This window comes from Equus przewalskii, chromosome 1 (assembly GCF_037783145.1).
Source record: "Equus przewalskii isolate Varuska chromosome 1, EquPr2, whole genome shotgun sequence".
Taxonomy (NCBI): domain Eukaryota; kingdom Metazoa; phylum Chordata; class Mammalia; order Perissodactyla; family Equidae; genus Equus; species Equus przewalskii.
Window position 1 is genome coordinate 154,942,807 of NC_091831.1, and position 17,005 is coordinate 154,959,811.

Below are 17,005 nucleotides of genomic sequence, written 5' to 3' on the forward strand. Positions count from 1 at the left end.
TTCCACATGAGCACATACATATTGCACAATAAAGTGCACACAGATAAAAACCTAATGCCCTTCCTCATCTAGTTCAAACATAATTTGACAAAATGCTTCGGTACATACGAATGCAGTTACGTTTACCAATGCAAATTAGCAGAAGTTAAGCAGACCAAAGCTGAATGTCCTGCAAACCCTCTTACTTTTCTTTTATTAGTCATCAACAGTGTTTCTAACACCTTAGTGTAAACTTGCTTACATGCAAAGAAATTTGTGGACCAAATATTTAAGATAGAAGTCACTTAAGGAAAGAGTTTCAGAAATTTAGCTAAGTTAAGCAAACACACATGGGGATGTGGTGACAATAAAATAGTTCCAGTTCAGTTGTCACTGAGGGAAGTACATTAGCAAGTTTACAATTAACACAACGAATATTTTATTATCTTATCTTATGTTGAAAAGTGATTTTCTGGGATCAGCCCAGTAGCATAGTGGTTAAGTTTCTGCACTCTGCTTCAGCGGCCTGGAGTTTGACGGTTCAGATCCTGGGTATGGACCTACACACTGCCCGTCAAACCATGCTGCAGTGGCAATCCACATAGAACCAGAAGGACTGACAACTATGATGTACAACTATGTACTCGGGCTTTGGGGAGGGGGAAAAAAAAGGAGAAAAAGTGGTAACAGATGTTAGCTCAGGGCCAATCTTCCTCACCAAAAAAAAAAAGTGATTTGTTCAGCTCTGCTCTCAAAAGGAGGTAAGTTTTGGCAGATAACACTGCAAGGGAGTCCTGAAAAAGAATGAATTCAGTAGTAGAAAAGCAGGAAGATGTTGAATTAAGAGCTGTATGCTGAGCTTAAGGAGGGAAGTGGCACCATGGCAGTACATCTTCAAGGACAACAGAAGAGTCTAAGATGACAAAGCCCGTTTTCCTCAGAGAAAAATAATAAACTTGTCCAAAAACCTCCTAACTTACCTGTAATGACACCACTAGCCAATCCAGGTATGCCCTGGATTGAAGTAACATTATTGTGAACAAAGTATTCATCACAGGTAGCATTGAAAAATTGACTTGAGTTACAGAAGAAGCCCCATAACTTTGATGGCACTGTCATGTTGCCAATTTCCTTGGTCTTAGAGCAAATGTCAATGTGTCGTGATGAAAGGGTGCGGTTACCCAGCATGCAGACCCTAAGTAAAAACAAACAAGGGGAAAGGTGAAGCAAGGGAAAAAAATAAATAAAAAAAGAAAGTAGGTTAGAAATAGGTTAGTAAACAGTAAACTGTTTAGTAAAGCAAAAAAAATCTCATCTCTAAGAGCTTCTACTGTCACAGATGGGAAAGGAACTAATATTTATTGACTAGCTCTATAAATAGTGACTTACATTTTCTGGCAAGTTAATCCTTACAGCAATCTCACAAAATACGTATTAGTATTTCTGTTTTGTGGGTGGAGAACTGAAGTTTAGTGAGATAAAGTAGTCTGCCTGAGGTCATGCAGGTGGTAGGTGGTAGCAAGAGAATTCAAACATAAGAACTGTCTAAAGACATTATGCTGACTCATCTTCCAAAATTTCTAGGTTATTAACCAATTGCTAGGTCTAAAAGAACCCTAGAGTCTTTTTATGTTCTTACAAAAAAAAATTTCCCCTATTTATATTTTTTGGCCTAGAAAAGCCTTATGTTCATAACAACCCCCTTTAAAACGTTACGCTAAAGGTCAAACCTTCTGGCTACTGTTTCAAGGAAGACAGCTTGGCTAGAATTAAAAAGCACATCCCTCTGTGGCCTAAGAGAAAACTCTTCTTGAACTTAAGCCTAGACCCAGTGGGAGTGTGGATATTTAAGGATAATACAAATATTAACTGCTGATTTTATTTTTTTCTCTAACCCAGAGATATAAATACAAACAAAGGAATAATACACCCACAGTTAAAATACCTCTCAGGAGGAACAAAGCAAGTTTTAAAATCTGCAAAATGATAGCACACATACAAAATGAACCATGGATCCCTTACTCAGCTTCAACAACTCTCAACATTTCCTAGTCTCATTTTATGCATTCCCCTAGGTTACCTTGTTTTGCTGGAATATTCTAAAGAAAATACCATGCATCATGACCTTTCACCTACCAAAAAAGAGAAGCATCAAAGAAGAATCTGAGGCAAAAATGGAAGTTTCCAAGTTAGGATATAGCCAGAATGTAGCTTTAGTATTGTTATGACTCTAAAATGGATCTTCAGCTAGTTTGCGGCCCCTAGATAAGTAGACTAAAAATTTATGATGGAATTTATTGCTGACATCACTTAGCACAGAAGAAAAACTGGACTAGGAGTCAGGAAATCGCAAAGCTTGTGTTCTTGCTCTGCCATTAACTAACTTTAACTGCCATTAATCTCCACGGACCTGTATTTTCATTTTGAAAACCTATTTTTCTGTAATCAGGTTAAATCAACATAGGATTGATGAGTTTGATCCCTGGATGATCCAGATGACTTTTCAAAGACAATCTCCGTAACGAGATTACAAACAACACTCAGAGCTGGCTAGTCCTTCTGCCACCAGTCAAACGGAGAACAGGTGAGCCTGTGAGTCACAGGGCTGTACAAATGCAGCACCACCTCGAAAAATAGACTTGAAGCTACCTGCACTACTTACGGTATGTAATATAATCTATATAGAGAGATATATATGCAAATGATTTGACATTTATTTTCCTTTACTTTGTGACTGGAAAGTCCATTATGGTACTAACAGCAAAATCAAAAATTTAACTACAAATATTTAGGCAAGAGTTTGGCTTTTCTTGACTCTCTTGATTTTTCATTAATAAAAAGAATCCAACATTTAAAAACTTTATAAAGTTTGATGGCAATAACTATACTGTTTGTAAAGCCCTTCGTGAATAGCTCAAATATGTACAATCATTATCAGGGGGTTTTGAAGAAACCTAATATCTATATACAAATGATAGTTACAGTTGCCAGCTCTATGCTTGGGACTTAAAGACAAGGATCGACAGGACAGTTTGCTGAGAGGCTTCCTGCCTAGATGCTAACTGGGCTTATCCAAGAGGGAAATCTCAGAGACTCTGAAATTTTGACTTGAAATAGTCATATCCCCAGATACTGTCAATGAGTACTCAATAATGATGGCTAGTCAGAGAGACAGACACGTACGGGAAGTGCGGAGGGGCAAAAGAAGACTTGATGGCTCCAGCATAGATGGCCAAGATGGACACAATGACACAGGCCAGGAAAAGTGAGGCAAACTTATTCACATAGCGTACGCCGATGAATACCACCAATACCAGGAGGACCAAGAAGGCTGTGCCATAGACACGCATGTTATTTAGCATGGCTGCTGATTCCTTGAGTGCATCATCGCTACGGAAGATGGCAGCCCGGGGTACAATGTATACCTATTAAGCCAAAGAAGTAGAAAATGAAGTCATTTCAAAGTAATCAAGTAAAAGGGCTGTTGCAGTTTGCATTTGCTTTCACAAAGGAAAGCAAAGCTGTGACAGAAAATGTCTGGAGACTTAGCCTAATTCTTACTTGGATCTGGAGTGTCTACGGAAATGGGATATCACTGATTTTTTTGTTTCAGTCTACATGCTTTTCTGAATACCTACACTTCCAAACGGAAAAAACAAGGAATGCATTAATAATTTATTCGAAGGGTTATATAAAATAATCGCAATGATTATCGTGAGTCCTATTTCTGCTATCATTACTTTAAATGGTAAAAAATATATCCCAGTGAACAAAGAAAGAAATGAAAAACATGTTATTTCATTCAGATACAGGTACCAAAATAAACTAATTTTCCTCATTAGCGCAAGTCTTGCCTCTGGAGACTAACTTCTTGGTTGAGGTGGTGGAGTGATGGTGATGGCGGGGTGGGGGAAGGAGCAGGCAGGCAAGGGACACCCTCAGCCTTTCTGCCTCATATCCACACGAGGAGGTCAATAACAGGTTAGCAGTCAATCACTTGATTGATTTCTATAGCTGATCTCTCAGAAGCTCTGATATCAAAGAACAAAATAAATCCAAATCTATATATTTTCTACACTGAAGACCACAATTAAGTCATTACTCACCAGAAAAATTTCAATGGCACCAAGGATATACATGGCTGCTGCAAATGTGGTACCAAGGTAAAAGCAGAGGCCAACAGCCCCGCCAAACTCTGGGCCCAGTGCCCGGGAAATCATAAAGTATGAGCCCCCAGCTAAAAGAGAAAATAGAAGGTGAACAGCATAAAAAAAAAGGATATTAGTAAGAGGAATATAGATAAGTCATAAAGAAGAAGAATAAAAATATGCATGAAGGATAAACCTTTCAGGCTTTTGAAAACCCTGAATATGATAAAAAGCAGATTTGCTAATGGGAAGTAAAAGATGAAATCTATTACATCTAGGGCTCCACATGAAGCAGCACAATTTGACAGTATAACTGAGAAAATTATCAGAAAATATTTACTACAGGCATGAGAGAACCAAATAAAATACATTCTAACTGAAAGAAGCTAAGAAAGTGATGGGAATTAAAGCATTCTAGCTTAGAACATGAAGAGATTTTTAAAGAGGGTATCCTAAAGTCACACAGTATTAGTGTCTACGGCCAACAGACTACATATCCTATTCTTTGGAAGTTTGAACCTCTGATTTTATAACTTAAACATACAGTAATCACTGACAACCCATGAAATCTGGCCTTAGCCTACTGACCTGGTACCACTCCATTAGTGGCAATGGCACTCATGGAGATAGCAGTCAACATTGTCTGTAAAGAAACGGAAAGGAGAAGACTGTTACTGTATAAGACGACATTTCTGTACTGTTTTCCCATCTGTGAACCTCACAGCACTTATTGAATATTTAACTCTACCTACATCTATAGAGGGAGTTGCCTGTCATACCTCACAGTGTGGAAACGAGATGTGATTCAACTCATTGCACTAGTCACACTACCATTATCTGCAGTATTTCTGTTAAAATGCCCCTGCATCGTAATCAGTAGGTTAGGAGTTATTAAGAACCACTGATCCTGCCATGGATCCCTTGTTAAATACCTTGGAAAACAGACTGGAAAATGACTAATAATATTCAGTAAGGAAGGGAACCACCGAAGACTTCTGAGCTCATAAGAACTTATTTTAAAAACATTACCTGGTAACACAGTTTAAAATGGATGGCAGATAGGGAGTAGATGGAGGGAGAGTGACTTGTTAGTAGCTATTATATAGTAGTTCAGTGAGAGGTAAGGACTACAGTGACGGTGGTGGGAGTATAAAGGAAGGGTTTATTTATAAATGTAAGAGATTTCAGAGGGAGACGTGATTGGCCTGGGTAGCTGATTTAAATGTGAGAGGCAATCAAGGAGCAAAATTATGGCCCTGAAGTTTCAAGACTAAGAAACTAAAAAAAAAAAAAAAAAAGGTAGTACCATTAATTCTAAGTTATTATAGAGACTATGCCTGTGTACCTGCTTTGTATAGTACTTAGCTGAGCATAACGCACAGAGAGGGTATAATGGTAATAATAAAGTGGTCAGTAGACACTGAAACTTACAATAAAATAGATAGATGTGGCTGGGATACACAGATAAGAACAGTTTAAACTAAAGGAAAATCAGAACGTTCTCCAGAGAGTGGAGAGAAGACCTGGAAAGAACACTTGAATTTCTGGGGAAGGGATAACAGATGAGACTTCAAAACAAAACAAATACCCCTCATCCCAAACAACAATCAGTTTTGTTTCTCAATACTACACTGGAGTAGTACAGCACATTTTCTAACACATTTCCTGTCACAACCTTGGTGCTATCAAGCTCAAATGGTTTGCCTTCTGAATTCTTTGAAGATGGGGACTGTATCTTCTACTTCCATAGGAGTCCTCCTTTATATTTCTGGTACATCATACTATACATATAAACAGAATAACTGACACTAAATAACTAACATCCTTTAGATTTTAACATCAAAATAATTTCTCCTGTCAAGATCATGACTCTTGCCCTAGTATTATTTGTTTTATTCCCCAAGAGGTCAAGTGCATATACTCTTGAGCTCTCGCAATGTTGCAGGTGATCTCCAGGAGCCACTCAGGACTTACACAGCAGCAGCAGATAAGGACAATCGCAAAGGCCTGAAGAACTCCAGCTGTGCCCACCACCCATGTAAGGCGTAGAAACAGGATCACTCCAAAAATATTCTGTAGACACGGGAGGTAGACACCCATGAAAGTACCCATTTGGGGGATCTGGAAAGAAAGAGGTTGACAGATGAAAAAATCATACAGTCATCTAGAAGAGATGCTTTTATCTCTTTACCTTTATATGAAAATTTGCTAACTACTATATTAATCTCAAAGCAGAGATAATAAGTTTAAGCACTATCTTAAAAGAGACACATAGAAAATCTCCATCATATTACAGATGTCTATCACCATACCTTTTGTTATTCCTAGAGCTATACATTTTTACTTTACATAGGTCCCTACACTTTGTTTTTTTAGCTGAGGAAAATATGCCCTGAGCTAACATCTGTGCCAATCTTCCTCTATTTTGTATGTGGATTGCTGCCACAGCATGGCCACCAACGAGTCATGTAGGTCCACATCTGGGAACTGAACCTGGGCCACCAAAGCAGAACACGCCGAACTTAACCACTAGGCCATGGGGCTGGCCCGAGGTCCCTACACGTTTTTACATAAACATTTGTTGATGAACTTTTAAGTGTAACCCCAACAATTTAAAATTTTCTGTTCTCCAAAGCTATTAGCTTTCTCTTCTCATCTAAAAATAGAATAATGACTTAATGGAATTCCTTCAGAACTTGGCATAAATCCTTCACAGTAGTTGGCAAAGGTAGTTGGTAAGATGAAGATCTAAGGGTCGTTTTACCCCTGAACAAGCAGAAACCTAGCCTGTAATATTGTTCCATATTTTGATTTTGAGAAAAACTGCTATTTGGTCTTTAAAAAACTCAACCATTTCGGAATAGAGAGATGGTACCAGCAGATGGGCATGGACCCTCTTCTTGTCAAGTGTTGTTCCCCCTCCCTGGAATGCTCTTCTCCCAGCTAGTCACGGTTCACTCCTCACCTTCCTTAGCTCTCTGCTCCAATATCACCCTGTCAGAAGGGCTTTCCCTGACCAATGTCTCTAAAACAGCAATACCCTCTGCCCTGGTGCCCTTGCTGGACAGTCTCAGTCTCTTTACCCAGCTTATATTTTGTTAGAGCACTTATCAGTGCTTACTATGTTATATTTTTTAACACAGTTAAACAGCCTAAAGACTGTCTCCCCACACTAGTATTCAGACTGCATGACAGCAGGACATTGTTCTGTTTGTGCTGTGACCCCTGTGCCCAGAACAGTGCCCGGCAAATATCAAGCATTCAATAAGTAGTTATGGAGCACAGAGTGATGCCCTGGATATTTCCTCCTTTCTTATATATGGGGCTTGTTTATTTATCTTTGTTATTCTAAGGCCGCACCTTGGTGGGCTTCTTTTTCCCTTCACTGATGTTCTCCGCCTCTTCATGTTCCTTTGCTCCTTGTGTTAGATTGGTATAATTGGCCATGCGGCTGAGGAGAGATGACACCTTTGGTCTGGTGTCCATTTCCTCCTATAAAGCCAGAAATATGGAAGAAAGGAGTGATGAAGAACACACTGTAAATAAGCATCAATATGACCCCTCTACCAGAAAATTACAAAGTAAATGAGAAAATATTTCACAGGTAAATATTTTAAGAAACTTTATCAATAAGACTTTTCCTCCTACATTAAAATGTCACACTTAATTAGGGCTACATGAATCCTCATAAAATTCTTAAATGAAAAGCTTCATTATTCTATCTAATAGCTTAACTTTACAGTAGAAACAAAATCACACTGGTCCCTACAGACAGCAGTAATCTTGTAAAGAACACTGATAATGTGATCTTTAAGCACAAAACCCCCTTTCTTTAGGCTACTAACATTCAAGACTATTATTTACAGCATCAAGCACAGATGAAAAACTTTTGTGACTTCACTAAATATTCACTTCAGACCGTTTCTTGAAGGAAGCTGAGAGAAAATATTTTAAAAATAGGTATACCGAGAGAAGTGACACACACATCATTGTCCAAAGCTAGACAAAGGCAGTGCTGGACTAAACCCAGCCTCCTTTAAAGAACTCAGCCGCAGACTCCATCAGAGTCCATGCTGTCAGTCAGATAAGACATACAGGTCCTCCTAATCTAGCAGCCTGCTTACTACACTGGTTTTTGGTTAGTACTTCTAAGGTAAATGATAGTCTTCCCAAACACAGAGTTGAAAAAACACTATTTCTTACTAAGAAGATAATTCCAAAGTAAACATTTAAATCCTAGCTAAATTAGATAGCAAGGTTCTCTATATGCCTGTGGTGTCAACATTCCTCCTCATTTCACAGAAATTCAAAGTTCCTCACTAATCAGCAATAAGTGATTAGATTATATAGATGAACTACAATGACATTATAACTATTGTATTTTAACAATTATTAAATTATCCAGCCTGTACCATTTTAAAACTAAACGTCGTAGAAAACAGCTATCTTGAAATCTCCGCCCTAGTTTTCTCCCAAATATTACCTCAAAGAGTGCCAAGTTTCTATCAAAATATTCATCTCCTTCTTCATAATTGGAATTATTGAGATAAGCATTTCGAGCTTTCTTATGCCCATCATCTGGAAAGAAATTAAACCAAGTTAGTTTCTCACTGGTATTGAAGAAGCATCAGTACCAAATAACTGCATGTTGCCTCTGTATAAAGAGAATCCATTTTCATCTGCAAATTTTAATCTGAGAGCAGCAGAACTTAATCAGCATTGCTTGGAGAATGTGGCTCCCTCTCCAACAGGAGCAAAACCAAATCTCTAAGAAGGAAACATAGGTCATTCCTTTTCTTAATCTGAAGACCTGTGGAAACAAGATTCTTTTTAGGATTCTGGCCTATAGAGACCCTACTCTTGACATCACTCAAATCTAGGATGAAAAAAATAGAATACTTACTGAATACCTACTCAGTGTACAACACTATGCTAGTAGACAGGGGCCACTTTACATACTGTTGCTGTTGACAACGGCAGTCAAAGTGCTCTGCTTCCAGGGCTCTCCAACTTTTTATAAATGACATTAGGTTATTTAACCAAGTATTATTTTTGTACAAACCCTTGCCACATATTTATGTTAAAAGAGGCACCCTACAAGAATCTGGTGACGCAGCTATGGAAAAAAAAAAAAAAAAAGATTGTTGTCTGAGCACTTTCTCAACTTTGGTTCTTTACTGTGTAAAAGCTATAATTATATATAATTATACAAAAAGTATATAATTACAATCGTCTGGTAGGAGAGAAAGAGAAAATAAAAAATTATGTGAATGTTATTAAGAACTAAGATTTTAAGTTCTTAGGAAATAAGACACCAAAATAAAAATTAAGGAAATTAATTTAAAGTCGTATAAACTTAAACATATAAGGTGAGCTTGAAAAATAGCCAATAGGCTATCAAAATAATTGGGTCACCTCAAAGGACACAAAAGCCAAACTGAAGGGGTTCCCACGGGCTAAAAGCAGGATAATATGAGCACTATAAATAAATAACACAATAGATTGAAATGCAAATATGGAAATACCCAAAATGATTTTTTTAAAAAACTAGTCACCTTTGTGGAATTGCTAAGGAAACAAGATATAACTCTGAAAAATGATAAATGGAAAAAATTAAGCAATTTCCTGCTTTTCCTGTACCAACTGTATTTCACGGTAACCAAATAGTTAAAGAAAATTTCATCATTATAGAAATATTCTAGCTAATAGATGCAGTTAGAATGATATAATTAGAAAAAAATCACCAATTTTCAAAGCCTAATGAAATAATGGATCTAGGCAATTATCATCAATAGCTGCTAAAACCATTAGGTGAAAGGCAGGGGCAGAACTTCATAACGGATGGATCTGCGTGATCTGGAACCCACAGATCAATCTTCACATCACTGAAAGCAGGACAGCACAATCTCCTGATGTAATATAATGAAAATAACACTGTGTAACCTATGATGTGTTCTTACCAGAAGAATGAAAATTGAATCTAATCAAGCCTGTAAATCTAACTACCAGTTCACAGAAGACAGAGGAGGAACATGTTCGACATCACCACAAAGATGCAATCATCAAATTCAGAATGTGGGAAATTCTATATGACAATCTGATTTTTTAAACAAATAAATAACTAGAAAGAGTGAACTCTTTCTTATAAATTAAGAGACCAACTGCAGGATGTGAAACCTGTTAGAATCCCAACTCAAATCAAATGTAAAAAAACATTTTTGAAACACAGAAATCTGAATATGGACTGGTTATGTTTTTAAAAAAGGGTAAGTGAAATGATATGATGTCTGGAATTTTCTTTAAAATATTCCAGGAAAAAATTAGGTAGGGGCTTGAAAACAGATTCGCAACATTGTTGAAGCTAGGTGATGGGTTCATGGAGGTTTATCATGCTGTTCTCTCTATTTTCTTATACCTTTGGAAATTTCCATAATAAAAACTTACAAAAAGGAAGGAAAATGTGGGGTCTGGCCCTGGGGCATAGTGGTTAAGTTCAGCATGCTCTGCTTCGGCAGCCCAGGTTCAGGGGTTCAGATGCCGAGTGTGTCCCTATACCACTTGTCAGCCACGCTGTGGTGGTGACCCACATGTAAAGCGGAGGAAGACAGGCACAGATGTTAGCTCAGGGCTAATCTTCCTCAAGCAAAAAAGAGGAAGATTGGCAACTGATGTTAGCTCAGGGCTAATCTTCTTCAGCAAAAACAAAACAAAACAAAACAAAAAAATAAAAAATAAAGGAAAATGTAATTCTTGTCCTCTCTTTAATGGTTCCAGAAAGATCTAAAGACAATGACACAGCTTAAAATTAACACTACTTTTGAGTAATTCACTTATTCAATTAACTCAACAAGTATTTATTAAGTTCTTATGATGTGCTGGGCACTATTCTAGCTTTTGGGGACACAGCAGTAGACAAGGCAGTTAAAGACCCTGCTTTCACTGTGTGTATATTGAGGTCACAGAAAGCAGAAAATAAGAAATAAAAAAAAATTTCCAGAAGTGGTAAGTTCAATGAAGGAAATGACACAGGTACTGGGATAGATTATGGCTGAGGAGGGGAAGGACAACTTCAGGTAAGATCAGTGGCGTGCTGGTAAGCAGGATCTCCAGAATGAAAAAAAAAATTCTGATTTTATGGTATTTGCTGACTTCTGTGGTATAAGCATTCATACATAGACAATTTCAAAGTACTAATGTGAAGTCACTGAACATGGTTTTGGGAAGAGAGCATACAACTGGCTCTCATAAGCTGGTATGAGCTGGCAGTAGCACACCTCCTGCATAAGATGGTCAGGAAAAGCCTGCATTTCAGGTAGAGAGAATAGCAATTTTAAAAGATCCTAAAGCAGAAACAATCTTAATGGATTTATAAAACTTAACGAATAACATGGCTGAGGCAGAGAGAGGAGAGAGTAGTTAGAAATGTAAGAAGCCAGACGATGTAGTTAGCAGATGGATAGTTCTTCCAAATCCATTTATTGAATAGTCCCTCCCTGTCCCATTGACCTATTCTACATAATGACAACATGATGGGTATTGGGGCCGGGGAGAGTGATGTGAGGGTATGCTAATATTCTTTTCTTTGTTTGGGGGACTGGAGTAACATAGATAGCGTTTCTTTTTTTTTTTTTTTGCTGAGGAAGATTCACCCTGAGCTAACATCTGTGCCAATCTTCCTCCATTTTCTACGTGGGGTGCCGCCACAGCATGGCCACCACTGACTGGTGCAGATCCATGCTCAGGATCTGAACCCAGGCTACTGAAGCAGAGCACACCAAACCTAACCATTAGGCCACAGGACAGGCCCCAATAGCACTTTTTTTTTTTTTTAAAGAAGGAACTAAAAAACTAACAGAAAAAGTGGGAAGAATGGAAATAATAGATTAAGATGGCAGAATGGTTCAAATGAATCAATAATACCAATAATGCAAATAGACTAAATTCACTCATTAAAACAGAAAGATTGACAGACACAATTCAACAACAAAACCCAGGCATATACTGTTTACAAGAGACATAATATAATGACACACAAAGGCTGAAAGGAAAGAGCTATATCAGGCAAATATTAACCAAAAGAAAGCTGATATAGTTTTATTATTATCAGATAAATTTGTCTTTAAGAGAAAAACTTTATTAGGGATGAGAAAGCAACCACGTAACAAAAGGCTTAATTTTGATAAAGTATAATAATTTTAAACATCTATCTATTGTTTAGTTTTCTCTTTCTGTTAACAAGTTCCTCCCAAATTTAGTGGCTTACACAACACATTTATTATCTCACAATTTGCCTGGGCTAGAAATATGGTCATGGCTTAGCTGGGCCCTCTGCCTCACAGTCTCCCATGAGGCTCTAATGAAGCATCTGCTAGGACTGCAGTCTCATCTGAAGGCCTGGGGAAGGCCCACTTCCAAGCTCACTCACACAGTTGTTGGCAGGATTCAGTTCCTTTCAGGCTGTTGGCCAAGGCCTCTCTCTCTTCCTTGCTACCTGGGTCTTTCCATGGAACAGTTTACAACATGGCAGCTGGATTCCCTCATAGTAAGCCATCAAAGAGAGGCAGGGAGGAGTGCAAGACAGATGTCACAGTCTTTCTATAATCTCTTTTAGAAAGTGGCATCCCATTGGTTTTGTCGTATTCTATTAACTAGAAGGAGTCATTAAGTCCAGCCCTTACTCAAAGGAGAAAGGATCACACACGGGCACAAATATCAGGAAGCAAGGATCATTGGGAACCAATCTAAGAGGCGGCCTATCACATCCATCCATCCCCCTATCCATCCATCCATGCCTCAAAATATTTGAGGCAAAAATGGATAGAACTATGGTGAGAAATTGATATATCTACCATCAAGATTTTAACATACTTCTCTAATAATCAATAGATGAGGCAGATAAAATAAGCCAGGGTAAAGAGATTTGAATAATACAATGAGTAACATTAACTAATGGACATAGAATTTGCATCCAAAATTAAAGAACATACATTTTAATCAAACACACATGAAAACTTATAAAAAGTTATCATGTACTAGACCTTAAAGACTAAACAAATTTTAAACAGGTATAATATAGGCCATGACCTTGGTCCGTAACAACTAAGTTAGAATTTAATTGTAAAAAGATGAATTTAAAAATCCTTGCAAATTTAGAAATTAAAAAATAACACACTGACGAACAACTCAAGGATCAAAGATTAAAAAAACTTAAGAACTGAATAACAATGAAAACACCACATATTGAAATTTGGAGGATCCAGCAAAAGCAGCACTTCAAAGGAAAGTTATTGCCTTAAAATTTTACATTAGCAAAGTAAAAAGAATAAAAATTATATGAACTAAGTACCTGTTTTACGAAGCCAGAAAGAGAGCAGAATAAATCCTAAGACAGTAGAAGGCAAAAGATAATGATAACTATACCAGCTGTCTTTTGATTAAATGTCCGTTTCTGTCTTTCAACTTCCCATTTTTCCTGGGTCTTTATGCTTTAGGTAAATCTCTTGTTAACAGCAAATAGCTGGATTGTTAAAAATCTGACCATTTGTTTTTTTAACCATCGTTTACTCCATCAACTTTAGCAACTGACATATTTGACCTGAGTTCCACCATCTTTTTATTTCTATATGTTCTTCCTTCGCTATGATTCATTCTCATTTCCTCTGGATTTTTTGGTTTGTTTTCCCCTTATTCCATTTCTTCTCTCTCTTCTCTTGGAGTTCCCACACTCTATTTCTATTCTTGTAGCAATTACTCTTGAAGTTTTACCACATATTTTACCTAAAACAAACTGATAAAGTCTGAACAAAAGCTTTTCATCCTCCCAAACATCAAAAAGACTTTTGAACACTATAGTTCCATCTCTCTCCTCCTGACTTACACAGTATTATTGTCCAATATTTCCAGTAGTCTATTTTTTTTTGAGGGAGATTAGCCCTGAGCTAACATCTGCCGCCAATACCCCCTCTTTTTCTCTGAGGAAGACTGGCCCTGAGCTAACATCTGTGCCTATCTTCCTCTACTTTACACGTGGGACGCCTACCACAGCATGGCTTGACAAGCGGTGCATAGATCCGCACCTGGGATCCAAACCTGTGACCCGGGCTGCCAAAGTGGAACGTGCGCACTTAACCACTGTGCCACCGGGCCGGCCCCTCCAGTAGTCTGTTTTTTCACTCCACAAATACGACACTAAAATTATTTCATAGAGACAACATTGATTTGAGTCAAAGTCCATGTTTACCATTTCATTTGTTCAATGTTCTTTGTTGCATTTCAGAGTACTAGTCTTCTGGGATCATTTTCTTTTTACTTGAGGTACATTCTGTAGAATTTCTTCAGAGGGTTTCCCAAATTCAGCACTATGAAACTTTGGACAATTTTGGACAATTATTTGTTGTGGGGGACTGTCCCAATGCACTGTAGGGGATGTTTAAGAGCATCCCTGGCCTCAACTCACTAGATGGTAATAGCACCTCCAGTAGTGACAATTAAAAATGTCTCCAAACATTTCCATATATCCCATGGGGGGCAAAACTGTCCACAGTTGAAAACCACTAGTTTAGAACAAGTTTCATGGTGAAAAATGTCCTCTGCTTTTATTTACCTACAATTGTCTTTATTTTGCCCTTATTCCTGAGTGTCTTGTTAAGCACAATTGTACGATAATAAAATTTTTGCAAACAATTTAAAGAATTATTTGTCACCTGTTTTGCTGTTGAGAATTCTTCTGTCATTCTGATGTTCCTTTGGTGATCTGTCCTTTCTCTCTGGCTGCTTTCAGGATCTTTCCTTAGGTGTCCTGCAGCCTCATTAAGATACGTCTAGATGTAGTTTTCTTTTTGTTCACAAACACTCTTCACCTGTTTCTAATTTATTCTGTAACCTCTTCATTTTTTATATCAATAATTATATATTTTTCTTTTCTAGAAGTTCCATTTGTTTTCCTTCTCCCTAAACAGTCTTTTATTCCTGAGTAGAATATTCATTTTCCTAATTGCATCCTTTATTGACTTAGACATTGAATAGTTTTGTATCTAAGACTCAGGACCACTTCATCCCTCTTGAGGGTTATAGGAAGAGTCCCAGCTTCAGCATACTACTTCCCTGCTGTTCAATAGCCTGAGAGTGTTGTTGCTATAAAAATCCAGCCTCAGAACAGTCCTGCCTCATACTACTGCCTGCTGGTCCAAGCCACTTCCTAGCAGCTCTGGCTCTTCTTGCTGCAGCCCTGGCACCTCTACATTTGGGGCCTGTATAGTCTCAGATTTCAGGTGCAACCACCTTAACTTTCAGACACTCTGGTCCTGGCTGTTTCTGGCCCAGCTTCCATTTGCTTGCTTCCTTAATATTTGAGAGGGTGTCGGGGAGTGAAGACTTTGTCTACATTTAGGAGACCAATGATGCCTCCAAGATTGTCCTACCCAGGATCTACTTGTGGCAGTGTTGTGGAATGAGAAGGTCTTACAGAGCTCCAGGTCCATCACGAAAGGTCACAGCTTTCCAGGCTAGGAACAAAGGTCTCATCAAGAGTGGTTAATTGAAAAGGCATGAATCAATGAGCCACGAAATCAGGAGAGGTTATACTGAAAGGCATAGATCAATTCTCCATCTGAATATCTTAGTTGGAAATCATGCTGCTTCAGATGTACAGCCTTCAGAAGTCTGGATCACTACTGTGACCCCAGAAATCCCAGATAGAATGGAAGTTCTAAAGTTTCTGAATAGTAAACAACCTTTACTCTGCAGGAACTAAGAAGCAAATCCATATCCGAGGGCTGTTTTAAGATTATCCAGAATCCTAAGAAGATTCCTTTGGAGGATACCTATGGAGACTAGCCTCAGTAATGCTTTGAATTAAACAGCCCATTCGATCACTTATGTTTCTTTTTTCTCACTTTACTATCTAAATAATGCCGACACTACTGGGAAACTTACTGGTGTTTCACTGTATCATTCAAATGAAAGCTGATAGGAGTGTCACTATTGGTTCTACTGAAGATTTCAGATTTCCATATTTTATACATTTTTTTGTAAAAGAAAAATGGTATACCAAATGTCCTGCTCTTTATAAAAACATTATCGTTGTGGTGATATTATTTCTATAACGTTGCTTTTGTCAATTACCACTTACACTACAGTTTGGGCCTAAGATAAATCTCAGGTCTCTCCCTTAGTCTCCTGATCTTGTCAAATGGCCTTTGCTGGTCTGAGCTAGGCAGGAGGAGAGTAGCAAATGTATTTAATTTCCTTGGCACAGGTTTGGGTTTGAACTATGTGACTACGTGAACATGAAAAGTTATCTCAAATGCTGTACATTATGTTTTTGATAGTATAGCTTGAATCAGTAGCCAAATAACAGGCATACATTATGACTGGTTGCTGTATCTTAAGTCTACAGCTTACTCTCTCTTCTTGTTCTTTGCAATTTATTTGTAGACGAAACCATGTCATTTGTTCAGTAGAGTTTCTGACTGTCCGGATTTTGACGATGGCATCCATGTGTTGTCATTAAACATGTTGTTCTGCTTTTTGTATTTCCTAAAAATTGGTAATTAAGTCTAGAGGCTTAACCACATTCAGTATTTTTTGGGGTGGGGGAAAACTTCTTCATAGTGGTATTTTGATGTTCTATCAGGGGGTACGTGTCATCTGGTTGTCCTTCTTTTTGAGATACTAGTAACCGTTAATGATTAATCCCTAGACCATTAATTTAAGAGGGGTTACAAATAGTGATATTCTTATTCTATTTATTAGCTATGCTTCTTTTGTTTATTAGATGAAATACTTTTATAAGGAGACATTCATTCTAATATATTATTTGATCACCCCTTGGTATAATTAGAGGCAAGACAAAGACTTCATTCTTTCCCTTTATTGAC

At 37.8% G+C, this 17,005-nt stretch overlaps 1 protein-coding gene across 4 annotated transcripts in view; it reads right to left on the reverse strand.

Moving 5' to 3' along the window:
* SLC12A6 (solute carrier family 12 member 6) overlaps positions 1 to 17,005 on the reverse strand; it is an 82,693-nt gene that overhangs the window by 18,607 nt on the left and 47,081 nt on the right. For all 4 annotated transcript variants that reach the window (XM_070584615.1, XM_008516340.2, XM_070584628.1 and 1 more), the window contains 7 exons: positions 8,611 to 8,705; positions 7,488 to 7,619; positions 6,102 to 6,248; positions 4,716 to 4,770; positions 4,086 to 4,216; positions 3,163 to 3,404; positions 960 to 1,174 (listed from right to left, as the gene is read on the reverse strand). In XM_070584615.1, the coding sequence (XP_070440716.1) occupies positions 960 to 1,174; positions 3,163 to 3,404; positions 4,086 to 4,216; positions 4,716 to 4,770; positions 6,102 to 6,248; positions 7,488 to 7,619; positions 8,611 to 8,705 (1,017 nt within the window). The remainder of the gene's footprint in view (positions 1 to 959; positions 1,175 to 3,162; positions 3,405 to 4,085; positions 4,217 to 4,715; positions 4,771 to 6,101; positions 6,249 to 7,487; positions 7,620 to 8,610; positions 8,706 to 17,005) is intronic.